This window comes from Nannobrachium achirus, assembly GCF_963921795.1.
Source record: "Nannobrachium achirus genome assembly, chromosome: 9".
NCBI classification, from domain to species: domain Eukaryota; kingdom Metazoa; phylum Chordata; class Actinopteri; order Myctophiformes; family Myctophidae; genus Nannobrachium; species Nannobrachium achirus.
The window spans coordinates 711209-738046 of NC_137818.1; the positions used below are offsets into that span (position 1 = coordinate 711209).

Here is a 26838-nt window from a genome sequence, read left to right on the forward strand (position 1 = left end):
CGCCGAAGGTTTTCATCTATGGATCGTTTGCGTGGTCGTGTGTGTGTGTGTGTGTGTGTGTGTGTGTGTGTGTGTGTGTGTGTGTGTGTGTGTGTGTGTGTGTGCGTGCGTGCGTGCGTGCGTGCGTGCGTGCGTGCGGGTGTGTGTGTGTGTGTGTGTGTGTGTGTGTGTGTGTGTGTGTGTGTGTGTGTTAGGGAGGGGACGATAAGCGATATTTTCGTTTATTGTGATAAAAAACTCACGAGATTTAATTTATCGTCAAATCGTCCTCCGTCATGCACTGGGATTGTCTATATATCTACCAAATCTCTTTGCCAAAGATTAGCCAATCTACAAGATCATAACGAGTCACATTGTGACGCGTTATGAGCTTGTAGATCGGCTATTTTTTGGCAAATGTTCCGCCCCAGGATAAAGGACGTTGGGAATGTTTTGATTATGGCGATAATATCGTATATCGCGATTTATTTAGTTGCAATAATCGTGACATATCGTATCGTCCAATCCCTAGTATGTGTGTGTGTGTGTGTGTGTGTGTGTGTGTGTGTGTGTGTGTGTGTGTGTGTGTGTGTGTGTGTGTGTGTGTGTGTGTGTGTGCTGGGGGCGGGGCTCCTCCTCTACTTCTTGGCGGTGAGCGCGGCCAGCGAGGCGTCCACCTCCTCCTCGGGCTGTAGGGGGTGCCACTGAGCGATGGGGCGGCGCGGGTTGGCCAGCATGTCGCTCCAGTGCTTAAGCCCCGCCCCCGTGGACTTGCTGCCCACCCAGATCTTGCCGATGGCGTCGTTCTTGCCGATCTTGTCGTAGTCGAGCACCGTGATCACCGCCTGGATTTTCTGCGGGAGGAGAAGAGTTTGTTTCTCTGTCTTGTCCATAATTACAACACCAGAGGCAGCGCCACAGATCAATTTCAACCCAGAGTCAAAACCAACAAAGAGTCAAACTCGTTCTTCTGCTATACCACCAAAATGTGGAAAGCCTTACCGAAGGCCATAAAGGAGTGTGGATCACTAGCATCCTTTAAAATTGCCCTGAAAAACCACTTACAGGCAGCAGCCGTTCGCAACTGGTAAAAAAACTAACCTAGCCCAACCCTACCCTCCCCTGCCCCTTCTTTGTATGTACTGTTTGTTTAGACTTACTGTTTTCTTTTTTTCTTTTTTGGTTCTTTCATTTTATTTTATTTACATATCTACTGCATAGTACTGAGTTCTATTCGTCTGTCATTCAATGTTATATGAGATACTTTAATGGTTTCCTGTGGAAATAAGCGTAGTCTTTTCATGGATCTCCTTTTAGTAGACCTTGTACCAGTGAACTGTACCGTCATGAAACTGTACCTTTTAGTAGACCTTGTACCAGTGAACTGTACCGTCATGAAACTGTACCCTTTCCTCAATCAATCAATCAATCAATCAATCAATCAATCAATCAATCAATCAATCTTCTTTTTCAGTTTATAGATACATTTTGGGTTTTTTTCTTCCATTATACAAGGGTCTTCAAAGTTTTCAGGCCAGGAAAAAAGATTTCCCTTCCTTGTTTTAAACTTGCAACAAGGTACAGTGAGCAGGGTGGCCGTGCCGCTACCATTTCTAAACATACTACTTATTAACTGAGAACCAAATGTCAATACTATCAACTATCTGTCCATTGCACAGTAATCATGTATACATTAGGGCATTAACGACAATTCGACTCAGTCGACTTCATTACACAAGTCGACTCCCACCAGAGAAAGTCGAAAGTCGAAGTAAAAAAAAAAGAACTTTCTATTGTGAAAACAGCAAATCTACATGCTCACAACGCCTCGCAACATGTAGATCTGCTATTTTCACAATTTCTGCCTTTGCATTTGACAATTTGGACAATGTTTCATTTGTTATTTTAGAGGTATTAAAAAGTCCTTATATTGTCACTTTAGAAATGTGCAGATACCCTCTATATACACTTAAACGTTATGTTGGTGTGTTTACTGTTGAGTGAGAAAACAATGTTTCACATTAAGTTAATCATCTGGGGAAGGAGCTCCTTTATCATTTGATGACGTCATCAAACGATAAAGTCGACTTCAACTAAACTTTTTACTGAGTCGAGTCGACTTGCAAAAATCACAAGTGGTGAATGCCCTAGTATACAAGACCTGTCCTAGTATACAATATATAACTGTCCTATACAATATATAACTGTCCTAGTATACAATATATAACTGTCCTAGTATACAATATATAACTGTCCTAGTATACAATATATAACTGTCCTAGTATACAAGCTATTCAAAATGGACAGAATCATTTTGAACATAAATATCAATTTCAAGGACCCCCTGCAGTACCTACGCCACTTCCACCGTCAGTCCGTCACTCAGTATGTCCGTCACTTCACGTCACGTCACACTTTTGGCCCTACTCTTATCTCCGGCACCCTTGCGCCGATCCATGCCAAACTTTGCACACGCACTCCTTGGCTGGCAAACCACAACCTCCACCACTGATTTCTCACATGTAGACACATTGTGTACCGATTTGCGTGATTTTAGGGCAAAATTTGTAGGAGTAGTCTCCAAAAATGTGTTTTGCAAGAATCGGCCTCATGGTGGCGCTAGAAGAGGGGCATGTGAGAATTGATGGGTTTTTGGTAGGCAAGGAGTGTGTGTGCAAAATTTGGTATGGATCGGGGCAACGGTTGCGGAGATATGAGCAGGGCAAAAGTGTGACGTGTGACAGACTGGCGGACGGACTGACAGCCGGTGGAGGTTTTGATAGTAACAATAAAACATGACACTGCTGCTCTGGCTGCCTGTACGTCATGATTCATGTCAATGTGCCTCCAGAATAACATTTAGGCCCCATTTAGACTGGCAGTCAAATCCAGCCTGAATCAGATCTGTTTCACATCCAGATTGGAATCTGATTTGCTTAAATTGGTCTGAATGCAGACAGGTCACATGACATCCAGAGGTGGATTCAAATCTGATTCAAATCTGATTCAAATGTGATTTCTAAAGATGTGTCTCAGTCTGAACGCAGTAACCTGATCTAACGAGGCAAGTCACATAATAATTATCAAACTGTCCAAAACATCACTTGCAGCTTGACCCGAGCACCACTCAATGCAGGGACAGAGAATTGTATTTTGAGGGTGTAATGACCAGGGATGGGTATCGTCTGCGATACTTTTAATGGTATCGATCCATGACGTCGATACTATCGAGTATCGGTTCACGTAAAAACGAACGATACCTCGTTTCGATACTTTTGAACAATAATAATAATAATAATAATAAAACTTCAACAGTATCAATAGCCTATCGGTAAAAAGTAGGTGTATATTCTATTGTAAACAAACAATAGAATTAATTATACAATAGCAGCCATAACAGTAATAGTAGTCACATCAACTACTCTACTAGGCCTACTTGACATGAAAATGGCTGAATAACTGGCTTAATAACATATTTTGGTGTGTAAAATAGCCCATAGAAAAAGGCAAATAAGAATTATAATAATAATAAATAAAAAGTATCGAAAATGGTATCGAAAAGGGTATCGTATCGATTCCCAGGTATCGAAAAAGGTATCGTATCAATTCAAAGTTGAACGATACCCATCCCTAGTAATGACATTCCAACAATAGTTCAGCATACGTTTTACACTGCAGAAGAAATGCAGAGCAGCATTCAGTGGACAGAGGGAGACATTTTACGTCTCCTAAGCACTTTGGGGGGAAGAAATGAACAGGAACAATTAATTAATTAATTAACACATCAGATCTGCTGTGTGAACAGTCGGGCCAAAAGATCAGGCTAGATTTGACTGCAGTCTAAATCCACGCTAAACTGAGATCTGAAGCTGTAGTGATTATGACTGTGTGTGTGTGTGTGTGTGTGTGTGTGTGTGTGTGTGTGTGTGTGTGTGTGTGTGTGTGTGTGTGTGTGTGTGTGTGTGTGTGTGTCATAGATATAATAAGGGTAATAAGGGTAATAAGGGTACCTGCATCTGCTCCAGAGGGATCTCAAAGCTGAAGGATTCGTTGTAATAAGGGTTCAAGGTGTTCTTCTTCACCGTCGTCTTCTTCTTCTTCAGACGCTTCCCGTTCTGCAGCAGGTTGATCTTTACGTAGGGGTCTGAGGGTTAAATAAGTACCATTTATTTATTTATTGATCTTTACGTAAGGGTCTGAGGGTTAAATATGTACCATTTATTTATTGATCTTTACGTAGGGTTCTGAGGGTACTGCGTACAAGTGGATAAATATGTATTTTTAGAAACATTTCTCTGTTTCTGTTTACACCAGCCCCCATAAGTCACATCTGCACGAGAACGTTTGCGATGCATCAATTGGGAATGGGCTGGGTTAGGGTTAGGGTTAGGGTTAGGGTTGGGCTTATTGTGTTTAAAAATACATATTTAGCCACTTGCAGGCATGCAAATGAAAATCATTAAAATCACTAAAACGATAGAAAGAAGTAAATGAAAACATTGTAACACTTTTCTTTTATCTAAAATATGAACCCTTGTTGTAAAAAACAAAGTTGTCCTTTAGAAAATACTAAATCTAGAATAAGGTCATCAATATGTCCATGTATGGACGTATAGATGATGACCTCTACATCAACATGTCCTTTAGAATATACTAAATCTAGAATAAGGTCATCAATATGTCCATGTATGGACGTATAGATGATAAAATACTAAATCTAGAATAAGGTCATCAATATGTCCATGTATGGACGTATAGATGATAAAATACTAAATCTAGAATAAGGTCATCAATATGTCCATGTATGGACGTATAGATGATAAAATACTAAATCTAGAATTTCCCACGAACGCCAAGTCTTTGCCACGGACTTGTATGTATGGACATATTGATGACATCAACATGTCCATACATGGACATGTTGATGTCATCTATATGTCCATGTATGGACATATAGATGACATGTCCATACATTGAATATAGTGTCCATATAAGGGCATATTGATGAGCTCTGGATCCACTGAGGTCCTGGTGTTGTTGTAATGCAGTGTTCTGCCAGCAGAGGGAGACAGCTACCATGCATGGAGAGGCACTGCAGTCAGCAGAGAAAATGGCTGTTATCTGTGTGTGTGTGTGTGTGTGTGTGTGTGTGTGTGTGTGTGTGTGTGTGTGTGTGTGTGTGTGTGTGTGTGTGTGTGTGTGTGTGTGTGTGTGTGCGTAGTGAATACTATACAGCAAGCTGTAATCGCACTAAATCACATTCTTAATCATGGAACAAAGCATTTTAGTTTGGTTTATTGGAAATATTAGAATCAGACGAATGTTTAATCGCATATTTGACCTGAGAAACGTATTTTTCTCAATTGAAATGTATTTTGCTTTACGCGTGAATCAATGAGTGTTTTTTTTTTATCTAAATCTCCCATCATCCACTGGGTCAAGCAAAGCGCTCTGATTGGCTCCACTGTGTTGCGCTGAAGTTTGTTGTTTGTTGGTTGGTGCAGCGGTACCATCGCTACGCCTGAGAAAAGGTTCTGAGTTGCAAAAACTAAGCAGGATTAAAATGTTTCTGTAATGAATTAATTGAAATGAATCATCATTAATAATAATAACAATAACTAGTAAGACACCTCAGGGTGACTTGCGACCTCAGGGTGACATGCGACCTCGCCCTAAAGGGCGAGGTCACACCAATTGTTGGCCATCTGGCCAGTGATGTATATGGGACCAGTTACTCATATATGGAGACCCCTTCATGATAGTTATGTTATGTCAAAACATGCCCATATATGGACATTACCAAATATGGGCATTCCTATATATGTCCTTAATATTGATAACATAATATCCTTAATAATGTCCTTAATATTGACAATATAGGAATCTCCATATATGGGCATAAAACGTACGTAAGTAATGCCAAGCAGGGCCTAGGTGAGTTAGGGCCTTGGTTGGATGCCTGTGGATCTCCATATATGGGCATAAGGGGGTACCCTAACATTCTCATTTTTGGCCTGGAATTTATGACATCAGAAATCTCCATGTATGGACATAAAAGGTTTTTTTCTTTTTCTGGGAATGACCATATATGGACTTTTATACCCTGAGAAATCTTGTAGCTTGTCTGACTGTCAGTACAGGAAGTGATGTCACGTAACATCCTTTTTATGCCCATATATGAGTCATTCTGTACCACATCACTGTGACTCACTGACATCACGTGACATCACTTCCTGTACTGACAGTCAGACAATACTGACAGTCAGACAAGCTACGAGATTTCTCAGGGTAAATGCGACCAACAATAATAACAGGAGCGTACCTGACAGTCCTCTGGCAGTAGAACTGTTAATAAGTGTAGTAATAATAATAACAGGAGCGTACCTGACAGTCCTCTGGCAGTAGAACTGTTAATAAGTGTAATCATAATAATAACAGGAGCGTACCTGACAGTCCTCTGGCAGTAGAGCTGTTAATAAGTGTAGTAATAATAATAACAGGAGCGTACCTGACAGTCCTCCCACATCCATCTTCTTCAGGTTCTTGGCCTCCAAGATGCAGATGGTCAGTTTACCCGCTGTGGGGACGTAGCGTAGAGAGATGCAGATGTCCCCGAGCTTCTCTGGCTGCAAGAATCATTAAATAACAACGTTTAATACAACGTTTAATACAACGTTTAATACAACCATTAATACAACCATTAATACAACCATTAATACAACCATTAATACAACCATTAATACAACCTTTAATATAACGTTTAATACAACCTTTAATACAACCTTTAATACAACCTTTAATACAACCATTAATACAACGTTTAATACAACGTAGCGTAGAGAGATGCAGATGTCACCCAGCTTCTCTGGCTGCAAGAATCATTAAATAACAACGTTTAATACAACCATTAATACAACGTAGCGTAGAGAGATGCAGATGTCCCCCAGCTTCTCTGGCTGCAACGACCATGAACATAACAACCTTTAATACAACGTAGCATAGAGAGATGCAGATGTCACCCAGCTTCTCTGGCTGCAACCAACATTAATACAACCTTTAGACTGACTTTAAAGACTATCTCATTTAAACAGTCCAGTGTCTTATTTGCATAACCCACCGGTGGGTGAAAAGTCAAGAGTCCATGTTGTTTTCTTTCAGGTTGAAATGCAGCATTTTATCACTGATAACACTGATATATTGGGTGCGTTCGGAATTGCGCACTCAACGCACTGGTGTGCCATGTTGTTGTTCGTTATTCGGTGCACTTGGTGCGTTGTCGTTCGGAAATCCAGTGCGCGGCGCATCGGGTGTGCTGAGTGCACGCACTGAACGACCCTACTCAGAAGATGGGGTTTGACGGTGCTTACTTTACTTTACTTTACTTTTGGTGCATCAGTGCTGTGTTTTGATTGGTTGGTTTTCATGGCCGTGTCTCGAGCGCTTCTCAGCTGTGAACAATGGAGGAAATGACCGCAAAATGCAGCTTTTGATTGGTCGTTTGGGCTTGATAGTTTCACACACATCAACATGTAAACTAACAGCAGGAAGGCCAATGTTATGAATTACATCTCCTTTCAATATCAACGTTACGTTAGCAACTGCTGCTTTTCAGAAAGTTTACCTTCAGAGTTCAGAGTGAAAAAGCTCACAGCTGCCTCTAAACTGGTCGTTGGTAAATAAGCCACACTGAACGCACTCTACGTCACGCCCACTGCACTCACTACACTGAGCACACACCCGAACGCACCCATTATCACTGATAACACCCGAACACACCCATTATCACTGATAACACCCGAACGCACCCATTATCACTGATAACACTAACATTAACATTAAATGATGAATGTTGTTTTCTTCAGGTTGATGTGATAATAACACCATTACATGATAAGAGTGTTTAGAGGACTCAGTCTGGAGGGCACTAAGACCCAGACATCTCATCATGTCATCCCAGGTTGAACTGCAGACAGAGATGTTGTCATGTTTGTCATTGAGCAAATATTTCTGCCTCTGATATTTTTGGTCAAAGTTCAATTTGTCATTTTGGATGTATTAACACTCGGGTGACTGAAAAAAATCACTACCACTCTGACTGCATTTATCAGTCAAATTGACAGGTAAATTCTCTCCCTTTTTGCCCATAGATAGATATATAGATAGATACCTTTATTATCCCAATCAATTTGACTGATAAATGCAGTCAGAGTGGTATAATCGTATATTATTTCATACTTAGGAAACATTTCAGAAGGGGAAAAAAAAACGAGAACATATATCTTGAGTATTTAGGAAAAGTCACGGGGAGAGTTATTGCACTTTGCGATCTCAAAATTGGCCAAAATGACCGGTTAGTCACCCGTGTGTTATAAAGTCCTTAAATTGTCACTTTGGAAATGTGCAGACACCCTCTATTCAGATATAGATTATAGATCAATATATTAGATCCATATGTGGATAGATCTACCTCCTCCTGGTCAGCACTGTCCAGATCAATAAATTAAAATAGCCGATCTACATCCTGGCGGTGTGAGCATGTAGATCAGCTATTTTCACAATTTCTGCCTCTATATATTTGACAATTTGGACAATGTTTAATTTGTCATTTTAGAGGTATTAAAAAGTCCTTAAATTGTCACTTTAGAAATGTGCAGATACCCTCTATACACTTAAACGTTATGTTGGTTTGTTTACTGTTGAGTGAGAAAACAATGTTTCACATTAAGTTAATCATCTGGGGACCCCCCAAAATAATTGGGGGGTCGTGTGTGATGTGATGACGTCATCAAACGATAAAGTCGACTTCAACTCAACTTTTTACTGAGTCGAGTCAACTTGCAAAAATCACAAGTCGTCGATGCCCTAATATGGATATAAGCGGTTGCCTCACCTCTTCCTGATCGGCACTGTCCAGATCAATAAATTAATAGATCAATAGATTAGATTATAGATCAATAGGTTAGATCCATATATGGATAGATCTACCTCTTCCTGATCGGCACTGTCCAGATCAATACATTAATAGATCAATAGATTAGATTATAGATCAATAGATTAGATTATAGATCAATAGATTAGATTATAGATCAATAGATTAGATCCATATATGGATAGATCTACCTCTTCCTGATCAGCACTGTCCAGATCTCTCCACTCCTCGATGGGCTTGGACAGGTCCAGGGTGTGCATGGGGAACTTCAGCTCGCCGATCACATCGTGTTTGGAGAAACGGTCAAAGTCGTAGACGGACATCACCAGAGTCTTCCCTCCCATCTCCTGGAAGGGAATCTGGAAAACAAAAACAAAACAAACGGTTCAGGTATAAGGTCCTTTCACACTGTGGTGCCATACCATAACAATAACAATAACCATAAAAAATATCTTCCTCCATTGAATTGGATGAGAGTGGATGGCAGCCTCCGCACCACAACGATAATGCCAACATAATTGACGTGAACGCCGACATATCGTTTGTTTGTTTGATTGATTGATTGATTGATTGATTGATTGATTGATTGATTGATTGAAGACTTTTTATTGTCAGTTTGAAAAGGAAAGGGTACAGTTTCATGACAATATAGTACATTGGTACAAGGTCAACTAAAAGGAGATCCTAGTAAGCGTTTCAGCTTATTTACACAGGAAACCTTGCCTGGCTCCAGCCCATAGCCCCGCCCACTCTCTGAGCGGACTGCTTCCATAGACCCGCCCATAGCCCCGCCCACTCTCTGAGCGGACTGCTTCCATAGACCCACCCATAGACCCGCCCACTCTCTGAGCGGACTGCTTCTCTTGGTCTGGTGTTGCGTAACGAACCCAGAGTTTCTCTGGTCTGAGGCGAGACCAGGCCGATGAGAGTCGGAGCCATGAGTTCCCAACAACCATTACTACTAGGGATAAACCTTTCCAACATGTGGAACAAATGGCCAAGCTTATAATATATCTGCTGTTTTGTAATATTTCTGACAGGATCTATGGGTTAAAGTGTGGGTAAAGCTGCTCTAGGATCTATGGGTTAAAGTAGGATCTATGGGTTAAAGTAGTATCTATGGGTTAAAGTAGGATCTATGGGTTAAAGTGTGGGTAAAGCTGCTCTAGGATCTATGGGTTAAAGTAGGATCTATGGGTTAAAGTAGGAACTATGGGTTAAAGTGTGGGTAAAGCTGCTCTAGGCTGTTGGAAGCAACAATGTGCCTTTGGAGGATGAGCTGTGACATTGTTTGTGGTTCAGGGACGGACAGGGACGCTCCTTCACAAGACAAGACCTAGATTTGTGTGTCTACAGACAGACAGACAGACAGACAGACAGACAGACAGACTGCAGTGCTGTCATTATAGTGGCATGATGAAAAATGCTCGACTCAATCCTCGCCGCGTGCGTGTGTCTGTGCGAGCGCACGCACACACGCACACACACACACACACACACACACACACACACACACACACACACACACACACACACACACACACACAGCCTTCTAAGCGGTTTAGCTGTCCTGTCAGTTTGAATCGTCTGCCACAAAGAACTTATTTTTTTATTTTCTTTGATCTCTTTTTTTATATTCCTTTTTTTTAGGTTATGACAAGATGTCTGTTATTCACATACAGTTACCATAGAAATACTAACATATTGCCTGGCATTGTGACTTTCATGTCATTAACAATGCAAATGATCACATTCTTGTGGGTGTGAATCGAGGTTTTTTTCATTGCATTCGCTACATTTAAACTAAATACCATGTGAGGGAAATCTGTGATAGAAATATTGATATTCCATGACAGGACAGGACAGGACATGCAGTGACAACAGTTCACATGCACTGTGTTTGTGCATGTGTATTTACAGTATGTTTTCATATAAATTATTATGTATTTACTTTTATTGTCATGTGGAGGAGGAAACCATGCTTGGCACCAACCTGCTCACCGGGAGCAACCAGGGGTTCAGAGTCTTGCTCAAGGACTCTTTGACACTAAAGCTGTTTGCACACTGCTGCGTTCTTTGGTTGCGGCAAGGAGAGAGAGAGAGAGAGAGAGAGAGAGAGAGAGAGAGAGAGAGAGAGAGAGAGAGAGAGAGCAAAGGACCCAGTGGTCCGAAAATAAATAGGAAACTGGCGGCAGTGTGCAAACGTGAATGACATAACATGAGGTTGATTTCTTTATTTACGTGCTCCGAAATTCACTCTGATATTCGGCCGGAAAAAAACACAGCAGTGTACAATAACCTTAACTCTGCCCGGGATCGAACTGGGAACCCTTCGGGAACCCTCTGTGTACTAATGATGGTTCCTCTACCCCTGATAGATCCTTCAGAGATCTTCAGAGATCCTTCAGAGGTCCTGACAGAGAGAGGCTCACCTTGAAGATGAAGGTCTCGTTGAAGACGGGGTTCAGGGTCTTCTTGTGAACCTTGGTGTCAAACTTCTTCTTTTTGTCGGGCAGAACAAACACCTTGACGTAGGGGTCGGATGTTCCTCCTCCGTCCATGGCCAGAAGCTCTGCTGCCTGAAGGATTCCCACGGTCAGCTGGAGAGAGCAGGACGGTCAAACAGTCAGGATCAGTTCACAATGAAACTATAGGATCATAGAACGCAGAGAGACAGCGTAGCGTCTCAGTAAACTATAGGATCATAGAACGCAGAGAGACAGCGTAGCGTCTCAGTAAACTATAGGATCGTAGAACGCAGAGAGACAGTGTAGCGTCTCAGTAAACTATAGGATCGTAGAACGCAGAGAGACAGCGTAGCGTCTCAGTAAACTATAGGATCGTAGAATGCAGAGAGACAGCGTAGTGTCTCAGTAAACTATAGGATCATAGAACGCAGAGAGACAGCGTAGCTTCTCAGTAAACTATAGGATCATAGAATGCAGAGAGACAGCGTAGCGTCTCAGTACACTATAGGATCATAGAACGCAGAGAGACAGCGTAGCGTCTCAGTAAACTATAGGATCATAGAACGCAGAGAGACAGTGTAGCGTCTCAGTAAACTATAGGATCATAGAACGCAGAGAGACAGCGTAGCGTCTCAGTAAACTATAGGATCATAGAACGCAGAGAGACAGCGTAGCGTCTCAGTAAACTATAGGATCATAGAACGCAGAGAGACAGCGTAGCGTCTCAGTAAACTATAGGATCGTAGAACGCAGAGAGACAGCGTAGCGTCTCAGTAAACTATAGGATCATAGAACGCAGAGAGACAGTGTTCTAAGAGAGACAGCGTAGCGTCCCAGTAAACTATAGGATCATAGAATGCAGAGAGACAGTGTAGCGTCTCAGTAAACTATAGGATCATAGAACGCAGAGAGACAGCGTAGCGTCTCAGTAAACTATAGGATCATAGAACGCAGAGAGACAGCGTAGCGTCTCAGTAAACTATAGGATCATAGAATGCAGAGAGACAGCGTAGCGTCTAAGTAAACTATAGGATCATAGAACGCAGAGAGACAGCGTAGCGTCTCAGTAAACTATAGGATCATAGAACGCAGAGAGACAGCGTAGCGTCTCAGTAAACTATAGGATCGTAGAACGCAGAGAGACAGCGTAGCGTCTCAGTAAACTATAGGATCATAGAACGCAGAGAGACAGTGTTCTAAGAGAGACAGCGTAGCGTCCCAGTAAACTATAGGATCATAGAATGCAGAGAGACAGTGTAGCGTCTCAGTAAACTATAGGATCATAGAACGCAGAGAGACAGCATAGCGTCTCAGTAAACTATAGGATCATAGAACGCAGAGAGACAGCGTAGCGTCTCAGTAAACTATAGGATCATAGAATGCAGAGAGACAGCGTAGCGTCTAAGTAAACTATAGGATCATAGAACGCAGAGAGACAGCGTAGCGTCTCAGTAAACTATAGGATCATAGAACGCAGAGAGACAGTGTAGCGTCTCAGTAAACTATAGGATCATAGAACGCAGAGAGACAGTGTAGCGTCTCAGTACACTATAGGATCATAGAACGCAGAGAGACAGCGTAGCGTCTCAGTAAACTATAGGATCATAGAACGCAGAGAGACAGTGTAGCGTCTCAGTAAACTATAGGATCATAGAAAGCAGAGAGACAGTGTAGCGTCTCAGTAAACTATAGGATCATAGAACGCAGAGAGACAGTGTAGCGTCTCAGTACACTATAGGATCATAGAACGCAGAGAGACAGCGTAGCGTCTCAGTAAACTATAGGATCATAGAACGCAGAGAGACAGTGTTCTAAGAGAGACAGCGTAGCGTCTCAGTAGTTTGCGATGGCAGGCATAGTGTTAACATACCTTGTTTTCCTGGAAGTCGTAGTCGATGCTGTACTGCAGCTTCCCCAGCTTCTCCTTCTCCTTCACTTCCTCTTCCTTCTCGTCTCCCGTCAGGCCCGTCTCGGCGTCGTCTTCGTCGTCATCGTCATCCTGTTGTTTCTGTTAACAGAAGCAAAGATGGCCGCCCGCGCCGCCAGTTAGCCACGCCCTGCTAAGCTGCTTCCTCCTCCCAAACCTCACCTGGGGCAGCGGCAGTCAGGGTTAGTAACAACAGCACCACCTACCTGAGCCCCGGTGTTACTACAACAGCAGTGCAATCTGTTCAACCATGACCACACGGTGCAACCTGACTTGATTTCACTACCAACCTCCCGGACCACACCTGTTTGATCACTGCTTTGATTGGTCGCTTTATCATAGCATTACTGGGTTTATCACTGCTTTGATTGGTTGTGGTTATCATAGCATTACTGTGTTTATTACATTACTGGACCACACCTGTTTGATCACTGCTTTGATTGGTCACTTTATCATAGCATTACTGGGTTTATTGTTGTCTTTCTGATTGTATTTTTATTGTGTACTGGATGTTCTAGAGACAGGTTGAACCAAACCACAGATTCCTTTATGAAACGACTGCAGAGAGAAGGAGAGAGAAAGAGAAGACTATGTAAACAGAAAGAAAGAAAGAAAGAAGTAGAAAAAGAGAAGACAATGTAAACAGAGAGATGGAGAAAGAAAGACAAGACAATGTAAACAGTCAAGACAGTCATTTTCCTCTTTTACCACGTTCACTCTATCCTTAGTTGACTGGCGGAAATGTCTTTGCCGAAAATGGAGGATCTGTAAGCTTACAATGCATCAAGACTAGACACGTTGTAAGCTTATAGATCAGCTATTTTCAGCTGAGGTTCGACCCATAATAGAGATGTCCTGGATCAGGTTCAGGTTTGGTTCTCAGAACATTGCTCAGCTCTGTTCCAGAACTTCTTAAAGCTATCGCTATGTGTGACTTTTATCTGTTAATAACATGAGTTCTCCTTAAAGCTATGTGTGACTTTTATCTGTTAATAACATGAGTTCTCCTTAAAGCTATGTGTGACTTTTATCTGGTAATAACATGAGTTCTCCTTAAAGCTATATGTGACTTTTATCTGGTAATAACATGAGTTCTCCTTAACAGTTCTACTGCCATATTTAATATTTATTTACCGGGGCAGGTGCCAGCAAAAAGCAGCTTACCTTTGCAATGTTATAGAAAAAGATCTATTCATTATTAATTGTATTTATTATATGTGTACTTTAGCCAAGCTGGCGGCAGAGGGCAGCCTTATGCAAAGAATGGATATGAATTGGGCCGCTCCGCTTGCCGTCGTTCAGCGTATAGAAATGCATAATCTAGATCAGGTCCACAGAGAACAGCCAGGAAGTGAATTGGACATCATTGATGTTTACGTGTGGTGGAGATTTGAAAGCAGCATTACGGGAGATGTTTTTACTGTACACACCCGCGCGACCCCTCATCAGCTTACAGTCATCAGACAAGGTAAAAGAACAAGCCGTATTGGCAACGAGCTGGGGTGAAAATTGGGGCGAACGGGAACGTCCGAAGCGGTAAAATTGAGGCGAACGGGAACGACCGAAGCGGTAAAAGAGTTAAGGCTATATGTGACTTATCGGGCATTACCCAGAATGCCCAGAATCCCCACATAGCGCTGGTCGAGCAGCCTCTCAAGTTTAGTCAAAAACAAAGAACAGACTTTTGTTAAAGAGGCGGTGCCATAGTTTTGTACTTGTTCTGGTTTTCATGTGTCTAGGAGGTTGACAGTATTTCATTTGACCCCCTGGTGTGGTTGTTATGAGCAATTATGTATTCCCTTTGTATTTGGGGTTTCTTCCTCGAGGCTGCCACCTTGTGGGTCAAAAGTGCCGATCCAAGTGTAGAAGGGCTCACATGAAAATGTATTTTAATTGTTATTCTGCACATATAAAATAAATGTAGCCGTTGGGATATCTTGTTTTACATCAATACCATTCATGTGAACTGGTTTGTTGAAGCGTGTTTGTTGAAATGTTGAATATCGGTGAATCACCGCCCCCTGCTGTTGGAACGAAGATCTGCTGCTCACTGAAATACCAGCTCTGGTTGGCAGACAACCAGAGCGATACATCTTATCGATTTGGATAATTAATTACAATGAATAAGCATAAAAAAAATTGTTCAAATTAACGATATCGACTCTGCCTGAACTGCAAAGATGTGGCATAATAATAATAATACTAACAATAATAAGTTAGTCAATAATAAGTAATAAGCCTGACAGAACTTTAATAATTTAATAATAAGTAATAAGTAATAATTTAATAATAAGTAATAAGTAATAATTTAATAATAAGTAATAAGTAATAATTTAATAATAAGTAATAAGCCTTAACTTTCTCCCTCTGTTTTATTGAGGTTTTGTGTCTTTAGAGAAGTTCAATCACAAGAAGACATTTTATTCTGAAGGATCGATGATGAAAGTCTCTTCTTACAAAAAACTGATGTCTTCATTGAGCGGATGAGCTGCAAGAGGAACACACACACACGCACGCACGCACGCACGCACGCACGCACGCACGCACACACACACACACACACACACACACACACACACACACACACACACACACACACACACACACACACACACACACTCACACACACACACACACACACACACACACACACACACACACACACACACACACACACACACACACACACACACACGCGCATGCCAACTTTCACTCATGCTGAGAAATCCACTATCCCTCACTGCTAACACACACATGCACACGCACACGCTCGCTCGCTCACGCACGCACGCACGCACGCACGCACACGCACTCGCACTCGCACACGCACACGCACACGCACACGCACACGCTCACACACACACACACACACACACATACACACACGCTCACACACACACACACACACACACACACACACACACACACACTCACACACACACACACACACACACACACACACACACACACACACACACACACACACACACACACACACTCACAGCTATATATTGATATAAATTGATAAATGCGTGTCATTCAACATGCCAGGCCTCACAATGCAAAGAGAAATCCTTCTGAACAGGAAGTCAAATGGAAATGAAGTTACCTTTGGGAACTGCAGCGCGTTGGTTTCTTTGATAGTTTTTTTTAGCAGTTCTTAAATAACCGCACATGAGCAAAATGAGCTGTAATGTTTTCATGCTAGATTGGACAGTTCTCCTCAAACTCTGGGCGGGGTTCACGGATCAAGACATGGAGCTTCTGAAAGCACGGCCTTCACCTCCAGAGGTGTGTGAAGTTTAATACAACACGTCAATAAAATGATAAAAAGCCAAATGAGGAAATATCTGTTTGGTGAAATGTGTAGCAGTTCAAAACCTTTCATACGTATCTGAGCGGATCACATCTGGATGAGGGACTGATTCATAAAACTAAACTACCAGTAAGACTCCCTAATCGGGAGATAAGCGACCGTCATGTCTTTAGAAGGCAATGGTAGCCAATCAGGAGGGAATATGGGGAATGGGACAGATCCATGTTGATGACATGACTGTAGAGATACTGTGTAGCGCTTAGCGTGATTTTAGGGCAAAATATGTAGGTGTCCAAAAATGTGTTTTGCAAAAACCGGCCTGATGGTGGCGCTAGAAGAGGCCTGATGGTGGCGCTGGGGAGGAGGGGTAATAGCTGGACATCTGTGATCGTAGAAACAATGATGTCAATAAGACATAATTATGATCATAGAGTTGTTAAAGCAACAATGATGTCAATACGACATCATTATGATCTGTGATCATAGAGTTGTTAAAGCAACAATGATGTCAATAAGACATAATTATGTACGTTTGATTCCTCTAACACAGGGGTTTTCAAAGTGGGTGACAGGGCACCCTGGGGTGCCGCGACGGCAGTCCAGGGGTGCCGCGAGATCAATTGATATATATCAATATATATATATAATATTTAGTATCATTTTAAACTTGAAGTACAAAGTTATTTTCAGTCAGTTCTAACCAAAATGGCTGTTATCTCAATGTTTTCCTCGCAACATAATCACTAAAATATCCTCACTGTCAGGCAGAAACCTCTGTCGCACAAAACTAGTGAAAACAGACAATTTACAAGCACACAATTGTGTGTGCTTGTAGATCTGCTGTTTTCACTAGTTTAGTACATTTTATAGATGATAAATACAAAACCGAATGGTTTTGGACATACAAGGTTTCCACCCGACAACGACGATATGCTATAAATGAAATGAAAATTATAATGTAGGGGTGCCTCGGATTAAAACATTAATATTTATAGGGTGACCTGAGATAAAGCAGTTTGTGAAGCCCTGCTCTAACAACCAGCCTCCAGATGTGAAGCGTTCGTTCAGACAGGATGAAAGGTGTTGTGTTGTAAACCTCCTGACACCCATGTCTGCTCCGTGGCACCCCAGGGTGCCGTGCCGGGTGCTCTAACAGGATATGTCCTAATATGGCCAGCTAGCAGCGTTACAGGGTCATCCAGGAAGTTGTCGTTACTCTCAAGTCAAGTTTGTGGCTTTCATTCAACGTTGGTTCAGCGTTAAGAAGAGCGGCCATGTTGGGACGCTTGTCAACATGAAACACCTTAACGTTGGTTCAGCGTTAAGAAGAGCAGCCATGTTGGGACGCTTGTCAACGTTGGTTCAGCGTTAAGAAGAGCAGCCATGTTGGGACGCTTGTCAACGTTGGTTCAGCGTTAAGAAGAGCAGCCATGTTGGGACGCTTGTCAACATGAAACACCTTAACGTTGGTTCAGCGTTAAGAAGAGCAGCCATGTTGGGACGCTTGTCAACATGAAACACCTTAACGTTGGTTCAGCGTTAAGAAGAGCAGCCATGTTGGGACGCTTGTCAACATGAAACACCTTGGAACACTTTGCATGTTGGCACAACCATTAGCATATGATTAGCATACCATTAGCATAACGTTTACCATTTCAAGACATAGCTCCAAGCATGTTGTATTGGGATGCGTTTTGAGCTTTTAGATCGGCTATGCTCAAATAGTCATAGTAATAATTGTGGTTTGAGTTGATTGGTGTCTGTAAATGTAAATGCATTCAACGGATTGGTTCTCAAAGTGTGGTCCAGGGAACCTCAGAGAGTAACTCTGAGAGTGTACAAATGGAACCAAATGGACCCTTACGGCTCTGTAACTCTGAGAGTGTACAAATGGAACCAAATGGACCCTTACGGCTCTGTAACTCTGAGAGTGTACAAATGGAACCAAATGGACCCTTACAGCTCTGTAACTCTGAGAGTGTACAAATGGAACCAAATGGACCCTTACGGCTCTGTAACTCTGAGAGTGTACAAATGGAACCAAATGGACCCTTACAGCTCTGTAACTCTGAGAGTGTACAAATGGAACCAAATGGACCCTTTCAGCTCTGTAACTCTGAGAGTGTACAAATGGAACCAAATGGACCCTTACAGCTCTGTAACTCTGAGAGTGTACAAATGGAACCAAATGGACCCTTACGGCTCTGTAACTCTGAGAGTGTACAAATGGAACCAAATGGACCCTTACAGCTCTGTAACTCTGAGTGTACAAATGGAACCAAATGGACCCTTACAGCTCTGTAACTCTGAGAGTGTACAAATGGACATGTTAGGGTCCATGTGGTGTCAGAGATGCGGGGAGACCTCGAAATGTAAAGTATTTGAGAGCCTCTGATTTAAAAGATATTTCCAATTGTAATTAGTACTGTACTAATTAGCATTAATTAGTACTGTACAATACTGCTTCATCCTGATTGGTTGTTTAATGGGTAGTGTACAAGCTGCTTCATGCTGATTGGTCAACATGTGGGTAAAGTGTGTCCTCTTCCTCAGGTGTGTGCGTTGACAAGCCCCCAACGTGCGCGCCCCTGTGCTCATGCATGTTAGTGAACTCTAGTGAGGTGCACGAGGCTGGGAGCCGCTCGGATGCCATCTTTAAACCTCTCCTGGGCGCCATGTTGGAGCCAAACCCCCCCGGGAGCCAAGACATCAGCAGTGGGTGTGGCATGTCATCAACCATATCCTAAACCATATCATATTAGGGCTGCACCATAAGTAGGAAAACATGCCATAACGCTTTAACATTGGTGGAGATTGATGGATTAATATTATTTAAAGTAATATTAATATAGTGTGTACCAATTTGTGTATAACGGTCAAATATCTTAACTCTTTGATTGTGCTGTTCCAAAACAAACCCTGTTGTTCTAACGTTGTTGTTCCTACAGCCTTGACACTGTACAAGGGCCTGATACAGTATGTAACTGGCAAACCATCTTTAATCAACAATTCTGTTGTGTTCTGACCACTGATAAAGGTCAGGTCAGCCGATGAGGTGACCACGGTCACGATATTACATCATACTGCTTCACAGTAACTATATAAAATCATGTCAACTGTCTATTAACCTGAGAGCTACGATGGGTGATTTTGCTCTACTGTACTTGTACAGTACAATTTAAACTGACTATATTTTCAATACAACTTATCAAAAAACGCATATTCCCCGGTGTGGTCTCATTCATTGTGTGGAGTACTTTATTATGGTTGGGGAAAACTGTTTATCCATATGGAATATGATCCAAATTCCATCAGAGATATATGAGGAATATGGATAGAATGTCTTGGTATTTTATATGAGGAATATGGTTAGAATGTCTTGGTGTTTTATATGAGGAATATGGTTAGAATGTCTTGGTGTTTTATATGAGGAATATGGATAGAATGTCTTGGTATTTTATATGAGGAATATGGTTAGAATGTCTTGGTATTTTATATGAGGAATATGGTTAGAATGTCTTGGTGTTTTATATGAGGAATATGGATAGAATGTCTTGGTATTTTATATGAGGAATATGGTTAGAATGTCTTGGTGTTTTTTCATGTAACAAGCATTCTGATAGGCTGAGGACAATAAGGCCTCTCGTGGCTCAAGTCCGCTCTAGACACCGTGGCTACGTAGTTTTTTTAGCAGAGCCATCAGACTTTTGACGTCTTGGTTTGAGAAGGGCACTTCAGTAGGCCAATTTCTAAAGAAAACATCCTTCATGCTTTGTTGCTGAAATGAATAAAAACCTAAACATGTGTTAGTGATTGTATCAAATGTATCGATATGCAGAGTGTGAACACATGGTACTTAATTATACCATTGAGTGCAATTCAAGCAGTCTATTTTTGTGATGTGTATTTGCGATGACGATACATTTCCGGTATATGGTGCAGCCCTATATCATATATCATATCATAACATAACATATCATAACATATCATATCAGAGTCATTTCAGTGACTTGCGAAGCTCCCCGCGACCGTCAAGCAAACCCTGCAATCAACGCAGCAGCAAACCTTGCAAGACTAAACAGAAAAGCCATCGCACTCGTCGTCATCATCATCATCATCATCATCAATATGCAAACCAGTCCCTCCAAGCTCCGCCCCCGCCCATCAAACCCCTCCCACCACCACTGGGCCCTGGGTCTGCGCTTACACAGAGCAGCCAGAGGGGGCGCAGTAGGAGCATCATGTCAGACCTACCGTCAAGGCACAGAGAGAGAAGAAGAAGAATCCACCACAGTCAAGATACACGAAGCACAAGACAATCACACCAAGGAAGAGAGATCAACATTACAAGCAGAGAAGAAGAGAGATCAACATTACAAGCAGAGAAGAAGAGAGATCAACATTACAAGCAGAGAAGAAGAGAGATCAACATTACAAGCAGAGAAGAAGAGAGTCACAACAAGACAACGAGAAAACAACACAATCAACTTGACTTGGAGATCAGTGGTTCTCAAGGACACGCCCCCAAATCCCTGATTGGTGCGTTGATTTCTTGATTATTCAAAACATTTTTAGACTTTTAAATTAATTTACAAGCTCACGACGTGCCTCGATGCAGTGCGTTGTTGAGCTTGTATATCGACTATTTTCAAATAGCCAAAGTATATAAAACAGGTTTAAAGTGTTTTAAACTGATTTTGATGCTGGGGACCACCTGGAACCCTTACAAGGACCCCCGGGGGTCCTGATGCTGGGGACCACCTGGAACCCTTACAAGGACCCCCGGGGGTCCCCGGACCCCACTTTGAGAACCACTGCGATCGGGCAAGGGAACATGAATTAAACTCAATGACATCATTAATTAAACTCAATGACATCATTAATTAAACCCCTCCCCTTATCAATGACATCATTAATTAAACCCCTCCCCTTATCAATGACATCATTAATTAAACCCCTCCCCTTATCAATGACATCATTAATTAAACCCCTCCCCTTATCCTTGTTCAATAAAACATTCAAACATCTTTACTGTTTACAGTTTAGACATTTATCAGACTCTTATCTGGCGGAAATGCAACAAACTAAATAAATGAAGAACCGAGTCAACAGGTGACAGGCTCGCGGGGCGTGTAAATAGAACGCAAAAAACTATGTAAATATAGTTTAACTTTAAACACAAGTATTTCCCTCTCATTGTTGAGCGGTGCAAACCGCTCCTACATTTGGCTTAGTGTGTACATCCCTATGTTTAGTTTGTTGAATAAACATGGGAATGCGTTTCGTTTTCCTTCCAAGACCAAAAGCACAAGAGAGAGAGAAGCAACACTCATGACAAATACATGTAATAAGTAATAAATACATAAACATACATAATAAAGATGATAACATAAATGGACTGTATAGTGAAGAATCACACAGTTAGGGTTGGCAGAGTGGAATAAAGACATGACTATAACCTACTATCATAGTATTATTGTTATTATTATTATTATTATTACCCGTATATAATGGTATCATGGGTTTAGGGTTAGGTATTGTATATATAGTAGATATATATTAATATATTCCTACCTCTCCACCCTTCATGCTATTCATCTATATAATGTTATAAAGAGGTTAGGGTATAGGGTATAGGATGGTATATAATGGGGTTAGGGTATAGGGGATAGGATGGTATATAATGGGGTTAGGGTATAGGGTATTGTATAGCGGGTATAGTATGGTATATTACCTCTCCACCCTTCATGTTCTTCATGCCAACATCTCCCTTGCCCTTCTTGTTATAATGTTAAAGTGTAGTTATGTATGGGGTTAGGGTTAGGGTATAGGGTATAGTAGGGTATATTTTCCTACCTCTCCACCCTTCATGTTCTTCATGCCAACGCCTCCCTTGCCCTTCTTGTTATAATGTTATAGTGTAGTTATGTATGGGGTTAGGGTTAGGGTATAGGGTTAGGGTATAGGGTATAGGGTATAGGGTATAGTAGGGTATATTTTCCTACCTCTCCACCCTTCATGTTCTTCATATATATATAATGTTATAGTGTAGTTATGTATGGGGTTAGGGTTAGGGTATAGGGTATAGTAGGGTATATTTTCCTACCTCTCCACCCTTCATGTTCTTCATGCCAACATCTCCTTTGCCCTTCTTGTTATAATGTTATAGTGTAGTTATGTATGGGGTTAGGGTATAGGGTATAGGGTATAGGGTATAGTAGGGTATATTTTCCTACCTCTCCACCCTTCATGTTCTTCATGCCAACGTCTCCTTTGCCCTTCTTGCCCTTCTTGTTCTTCTTCTTCTTACAGCAACATTTCTTGACGATGCAGAAGCAGCAAGTTAGGATGAGCAGCGCTGCTACCACCGCGATGGCTATGACCGCCCAGGATGGCACTACACACACACACACACACACACACACACACACACACACACACACACACACACACACACACACACACACACACACACACACACACACACACACACACACACACACACGCACAAAGCATTAATTATGTATTTATTCTAATTAGCATAATGACTTAAATTAGCATAGCACAGTAAACAGCTGGCAGCGGAGTGTTGCAACACATCTCTGACCCTGAACCACATAGGGAAGGATGTATGACCATATAAGGGCAGGATGTATGACCATATAAGGGCAGGATGTATGACCATATAAGGGCAGGATGTATGACCATATAAGGGCAGGATGTATGACCATATAAGGGCAGGATGTATGACCATATAAGGACAGGATGTATGACCATATAAGGACAGGATGTATGACCATATAAGGGCAGGATGTGTGACCATATAAGGGTAGGATGTGTGACCATATAAGGACAGGATGTATGACCATATAAGGGCAGGATGTATGACCATATAAGGGAAGGATGTATGCCCATATAAGGGCAGAATGTATGACCATATAAGGGCAGGATGTATGACCATATAAGGACAGGATGTATGGCCATATAAGGGCAGGATGTATGACCATATAAGGACAGGATGTATGACCATATAAGGGCAGGATGTATGACCATATAAGGGCAGGATGTATGACCATATAAGGACAGGATGTATGACCATATAAGGGCAGGATGTATGACCATATAAGGACAGGATGTGTGACCATATAAGGGAAGGATGTGTGACCATATAAGGGAAGGTGATGAGTTGCCAATTACGTGTGGTGACAATTCAATCTGTTCCTCGTTAAGGAGGAACGGCCTGTCAATCAATGGAAAAGAAGTTAGCAACTACACACACACACACACACACACACACACACACACACACACACACACACACACACACACACACACACACACACACACACACACACACACACACACACAGTGACATGCTGGGCCCCTGATTCAGCCCAGGAAAAAGAGTTGGAGAGGCCCTCATTGCAGCGCTATAGAGAGAGATCTCTCTCTATAGCGCTGCTGCTACTCAAAGATTTGCCATTTCAGATCATGACAAGTGACAAGCCAGTGGGCCAATTACTGTACATGTGTTATATATCGTCGTTGTCGGGTGGAAACCTTGTAAGTCCAAAACCGTTTTGTTTTGTATTTATCATTTAAAAAATGATTAAACTAGTGAAAACAGCAGATCTACAAGCACACAACGCCTCGCACCGCAAGGCGTTGTGCTTGTAGATCTGCTGTTTTCACTACTTTTGTGGAACGGCCTTGAAGCAGGGCTATATGCTTTGCGAAAAAATGTATACATTTGAAACTTGAAGATACAAGGTTTCTGCCCGACAGTGACGATTTACTTTGTTGGCCGCCCAGCCCCCAAAATGGAACGAAGGCCGACATTTTATTTTATTTTTTTCCCTAATGGCCGGCCTGGACTGGCCGGGAATGAACCGGCCGTTCGGGAGTTGGCCCGCTTTTCCCAATGGCCAGCACGTCCCTGCACACACGCACAGCTTGCAGCGACAGAGCAGATCCAATCCTAACACAATGCCTTCCCATCCTAACACAATGCCTTCCCATCCTAACAGCTGGGCTCTCTGAGTCACCAGAGCTTCAAAGATCATGACATTTATCTGACCTTTAAACACCCAGGAAGTGAGATGTGTTTGTTACAATAAGTGTCAAACAGCTGGAGATGTTGCCGTCTTGAGGGCAAGAACACTTGGCCTTTGGTGCTGCGCTTTCTTTGAGGGCACAAAGGCCAAATGCCAGGGCAGGAAGGACATCAAATAAAACATGGTTTTAGTCCATTTAAATAATTAATGTAAAGGTTAAGAAGATGATTTAAATATGAATATGTTTGACTATCAACCTGATCAATGCTAAGCCCTGCACCAATCAAAGTTACTGCGTTGGTTTAAAGATGGGGATTCAGAATCTCAACTAAAGACACGGGGGTCTAAGAACTGGAGCCTATTCTTTTGGTTGTGGTTTTGTTTCCATTGCGTACGGCCCGGTTCCAGACGTTAGGGTAAGGGTTAGGGTAACCCTAACCCTAACTCGGTTCCAGACGTTAGGGTAAGGGTTAGGGTAACCCTAACCCTAACTCGGTTCCAGACGTTAGGGTAAGGGTTAGGGTAACCCTAACCCTAACTCGGTTCCAGACGTTAGGGTTAGGGTTAGGGTTAGGGTAAGGGTTAGGGTAACCCTAACCCTAACTCGGTTCCAGACGAGTTTCCAGACAAACCTGAGTTCTGGGAACATATGGGCGGGGCCTGCAGCGCTGCAGTTCTTTTTTGGGAGCTTCCCGGTTGGGTCTGGTTATATGGAAACATAAGCAGAACTTGGTCCCAGAACTTCACAAGTTCTTGAAAGTTCTTGGTTCTAGTTCTGCCCTACAGTGGAAATGGAGCTGACAAGAAAGAGACACTGGTGTCTACTGTAGTGTCTACATATTGACCAGAAAGAGACAGAGGAGAAAGTGGTACAGTCAGCTGGGGCATTAAGGCCAATGTGGTCTCAGGTCATGCCATTGGTTTGAGGGGCATTAAGGCCACTGTGGTCTCAGGTCATGCCATTGGTTTGGGGGGCATTAAGGCCACTGTGGCCTCAGGTCATGTCATTGGTTTGAGGGGCATTAAGGCCACTGTGGTCTCAAGTCAAGCCATTGGTTTGAGGGGCATTAAGGCCACTGTGGCCTCAGGTCATGCCATTGGTTTGAGGGGCATTAAGGCCACTGTGGCCTCAGGTCATGCCATTGGTTTGAGGGGCATTAAGGCCACTGTGGTCTCAGGTCATGCCATTGGTTTGAGGGGCATTAAGGCCACTGTGGTCTCAGGTCATGCCATTGGTTTGAGGGGCATTAAGGCCACTGTGGTCTCAGGTCATGCCATTGGTTTGAGGGGCATTAAGGCCACTGTGGCCTCAGGTCATGCCATTGGTTTGAGGGGCATTAAGGCCACTGTGGTCTCAGGTCATGCCATTGGTTTGAGGGGCATTAAGGCCACTGTGGTCTCAGGTCATGCCATTGGTTTGAGGGGCATTAAGGCCACTGTGGTCTCAGGTCATGCCATTGGTTTGAGGGGCACAAGGCCAAACTGAGGAGCAACGACAGCCATGGCCTTCATGGTCCCCCCGGCGGTCCCCCCGCGGTCCCCCCCTGCGGTCCCGGTACTCACGTGGGATTTTGTCGATCTCGTTGAGGAACTTGTTCTTGATGTCGTCGAAGGCGTCGTTCTTGCTCACAGCCTCCGTGGAGTTGTCAGCGGCGGTGGAGGCCACAGGCTGCGGCGCGCCGGTTAGAGCGCCCCCTGCTGCCCCGGTGGGCTCCGGACCCACCATGGCCTCTGGCTTCTTCTTCAACAGGTTCCACTGGCCCGGCATGTCCTGGAACATAGCCATAAACACACCATAAACAACCTGCTCACTGGAACATAGCCATAAACACACCATAAACACCCTGCTCACTGGAACATAGCCATAAACACACTGCTTACTGGAACATAGCCATAAACACACCATAAACACCCTGCTCACTGGAACATAGCCATAAACACACTGCTTACTGGAACATAGCCATAAACACCCTGCTCACTGGAACATAGCCATAAACACCCTGCTCACTGGAACATAGCCATAAACACCCCATAAACACCCTGCTCACTGGAACATAACCATAAACACCCCATAAACACACTGCTTACTGGAACATAGCCATAAACACCCTGCTCACTGGAACATAACCATAAACACCCTGCTCACTGGAACATAACCATAAACA

The 26838-nt window shown here is 42.7% G+C and overlaps 1 protein-coding gene across 1 annotated transcript; it reads right to left on the bottom strand.

Annotated features, from left to right (window-relative positions):
- Positions 1-617: 617 nt before the first annotated feature.
- On the bottom strand, positions 618-26441 carry LOC308291378 (synaptotagmin-1-like; the record flags this gene model as incomplete). The annotated part of the gene is made up of 8 exons (XM_080733376.1): positions 618-833; positions 3990-4123; positions 6488-6605; positions 9100-9267; positions 11341-11508; positions 13247-13384; positions 22856-23016; positions 26237-26441. 8 exons carry the CDS (start codon positions 26439-26441, stop codon positions 618-620), a joined length of 1308 nt encoding a protein of 435 aa, XP_080589502.1.
- Positions 26442-26838: the final 397 nt, after the last annotated feature.